We start from the raw sequence: 3580 nt of genomic DNA on the forward strand, positions 1-3580 counted from the left end.
CAGAACTCATGTAAATTCTGGGCAGGTATGGCAGTCACCTGTGATCCTAGCAAATGGAAGGCAGATGTACGGACCCCCAGATCAAGGTAGCTAGTTAGAGGAACCAGAATTAGCAAGCTCCAGGCTCAGTGAGAGCTCAACTTGAGTAAATAAAGTAGAGAGTGATTGAGGAAGATATCTGATTATAACTTCAGGCCTCCATAATTTCATGCACACATGTACGGTCATCTGTTCACACATAAAATGGGAATATACACAATAATAACAAATTCAATTGAATGTTCACTATATAATTAACATTCAATAAGGATTTGAGAAATAAATGACTTGATACTTTTTTAAAATTCTTTATATAGCAGTGTTGTTCTATGTCTTCATATACATGGTGAAGAAATGACAGAAAATTATCTTTTCCTTTTTCTTTTTTTTTTTTTTCAAGACAGGGTTTCTCTGTGTAGTTTTGGCTGTCCTAGAATTCAATCTGTGGACCAGGCTGGCCTCAAACTCACAGAGATCCACCTGCCTCTGCTTCCCGGGTGCTGGGATTAAAGGAGTGTGCCACTACAGCCTGGCTCAGAAAATTATCTTAAAACGAATACAGGGCTGCATAGTGTAAATGCATTTTGAGCTATATTTTCTGAAGTCTATCAAATACTCTGTTAATGTGACACTCTGGATGAGAACATTTGAAGAGGAAAGGATGACACACTGAAACTGTTTCCAAGAATACCATGGGGCACTTCCGGGAAAATGGAGACACCCGAGTCTGATGTGACACGTGCTTCCACGGAGAGGACCGCGGACTGAAGGCACTCTGCTGTCTAAGGCGCATCTCCAGTCCTTCCTTTCCCTATTCAAAGGATGATGCCACATCTTCTTCCCTGGTGAGAACCTGAGGACAGAGCCTCTCCGACCACCATGAGTGTCACCCCAGAGGTCAAGAGTCGTGGGATGAAGTTTGCTGAAGAGCAGCTGCTAAAATATGGATGGACTTAAGGCAAGGGCCTGGGCCGGAGAGAGAATGGCATCACTCAGGCCCTCAAGGTGACACTGAAGCAAGATACCCATGGGGTGGGACACGACCCTGCCAAGGAGTTTACAAACCACTGGTGGAGAGATCTCTTCAACAAGACTGCAGCCAGCTTGGTAGTGGACACAGGGAAGGATGGAGTGCAGATAAGGCGCCTTTCCAAGGAGACCACCCAGCGTAATCACCACAAGCCCAATTTGCTGTATCAGAAGTTTGTGAAGACAGCCACACTAACCTCAGGCGAAGAGAAGCCAGACAGAGACTCGGAGAACAGCAGTGATGATGACGACCATGAGCCCACACCTCCAAAGATTCTGACGGATGAGATGCTACTCAAAGCTTGTGAGGGACGAACAGCACACAAGGCTGCCCGGGCTGGAATCACAATGAAGGCTAAACTTGCTCGCCTGGAGGCCCAAGAGCGGGCCTTCCTGGCTCGGCTCAAAGGCGCGAAGGATGTGGGCACCTCTCAAGCACAGACTGACAGGGAGCCCTCCAAAAACAAGGAAAAGAAGAGGAAGCAGGAGGAGGAGGACGAGGCTGCAACAACTGAAAAGAATGTAGGTGAGGAGCTCCTAAAACACACTGACCAGAGCATTAGGAAAAGCAGGAAGAAGAAAAGGAGGCAGAAAGATGAGAGAGAGGGAATGGCTGGAGGAAGTGGGGAAGAAGAGGCTGAAGGAGCAAGTGGGCCTGGAGAACTGAGCACAGAGCAATCGGATCAGTCTCCTAGGAAAAGGAAGAAAAAGAGGAGGCAGCACCATGAAGAGGGAAAGATGGAAGTCTGTGATAAAGGACGCAGAGATGTGACAGGCAGGCCAAAGGCAGTGGACAGTGGAGCAGGCACAGACCCATGGAGAAGCAGCAAGAAGCCACGGCAGTGTGGGGAGGACTTGGACACCCAAGATGAAGAAGGGAAGGATGGCCTAACAGAAGGAGAGAGAAAAGTCAGACGAAGCAAGAAGAAAAGACAGCAGTGTCGTGAGGTGGTGGTCTTGGATGTAAGCAATAAGGATGATGATGGCAGGACTTGGGAAGTTGAGAATGAAGGCGAGAGAAGTCAGCCACACCCAAAGGGGAGAGCCAAGAAGAAGAAGCAGAAGAGGGACTGAAGGCCTACAGTGTAGCTCTGCTGATTCCTTTTCAGGGGTAGCCTGGGTTTGGGCAGGGTTTCTTCATCCCCTCTGTAAGTGGCTCAGGAGCACGGGTCTGCTGAGGAGAGCCAAAGCATTCAATGCTAGCTGAGGGGGTGGACGTCCCCTGTACAACTTTCTGTCCCAAAAGTATAAACCCTGGTGTGCCTAGCAGCTCACTAGCTAAAGGATGGTGGAAGAGGACTCAGGACAGAGGAGTCTTCATGTGTCTGCTAAGTCTGAAAATGGTAGACGTACATGAAAAGACTTTTTGTTTTTTGAGACAGGATTTCTCTAATATAGCTCTAGTTATACAGAGATCCACCTGCCTGTACCTCAAGAGTGCTGGAATAAAAGGCCTGTATTACCATAAAAAAAAAAAAAAGAATACCATGGTCACTGTCTCTTTCAGGATACACAGCCTATCAGCTATATCAGGTTATTTTAACTATGACTTTGTTTTACCCCCCCTTTTTTATCAGTATCATTATTTCTTTGAATTATTTGCTGTCTGCATTGGCAAGGCTTTCTTGTTTTAGCAAACATGTCTTGCTTCACTTTTCAGTATCATCCTTATCACTCACTATCATTCCTAAGTCTATAAAAACAGTATGACAACTGGGAAAGTCGCTTGAAACACACACCTTGGAAAGCAAGATCATGGTCACAGGTGTGCCATAAAGATTCACCGAGCAGTTCTGAACTTGGTGGGAACTGTTTTTTTTGAAATCTGGCAAACCAAACTAGTATTGAACACTGGCAAAGAATAATGCAATGATTTATAGTTGTGCTTTTTTAACTGTGGGTACAAGCTGGAAATAAAACCCTGTTGACATTAAAAGCAGTCTTTAAGCTGTCTAAAGTCAAAACCACAAGAATGAATGCTTCAAAAATTTTTCAGAGAAATCTTCTGAAACAGTTATGCACACACCCCAATTATTGTCTGTATCTATGAGCTCATTATTGTCCTATATAATAGAAATATCTGGATTATATTTATGGTATGTCTGGAGCTGTGCTTATAGGTTTTCAGAGAATAATTGGCACACTGCAGTGGCTCTATAGATAATTATTGTAGAAATTAATGTACGTCTCTTGGTACGTTCTTGTCACCTTTGGTTGAAATAGCCTCCTTCTTGTCTATATGGTAAAAGTCTTTTTTTTTTTTTTTTTTTTTTTTTTTTTTTTTTTGGTTTTTCGAGACAGGGTTTCTCTGTGTAGCTTTGCGCCTTTCCTGGAACTCACTTGGTAGCTCAGGCTGGCCTCGAACTCACGGAGATCCGCCTGTCTCTACCTCCCAAGTGCTGGGATTAAAGGCGTGCGCCACCACCGCCCGGCTTTTTTTTTTTCTTTAATATTCTGTGGTGGTTAGTTATCATCAGTATTTTCTTGACTCTGTGTTCTGTTTCCTTCACTT

General features: G+C 44.7%; 1 protein-coding gene across 1 annotated transcript; it reads left to right on the forward strand.

Moving 5' to 3' along the window:
- Nucleotides 1-736: 736 nt before the first annotated feature.
- Nucleotides 737-2386, forward strand: LOC128118140 (G patch domain-containing protein 4-like). Its single transcript, XM_052750641.1, is given in 2 exon segments — nt 737-809; nt 861-2386. A coding segment is annotated over 1 exon segment (1224 nt). The 5' UTR covers nt 737-809; nt 861-918; the 3' UTR covers nt 2143-2386.
- Nucleotides 2387-3580: the final 1194 nt, after the last annotated feature.

This window comes from Peromyscus californicus, unplaced genomic scaffold, assembly GCF_007827085.1.
Source record: "Peromyscus californicus insignis strain IS unplaced genomic scaffold, ASM782708v3 Scaffold_22__1_contigs__length_63687245, whole genome shotgun sequence".
NCBI classification, from domain to species: Eukaryota; Metazoa; Chordata; class Mammalia; order Rodentia; family Cricetidae; genus Peromyscus; species Peromyscus californicus.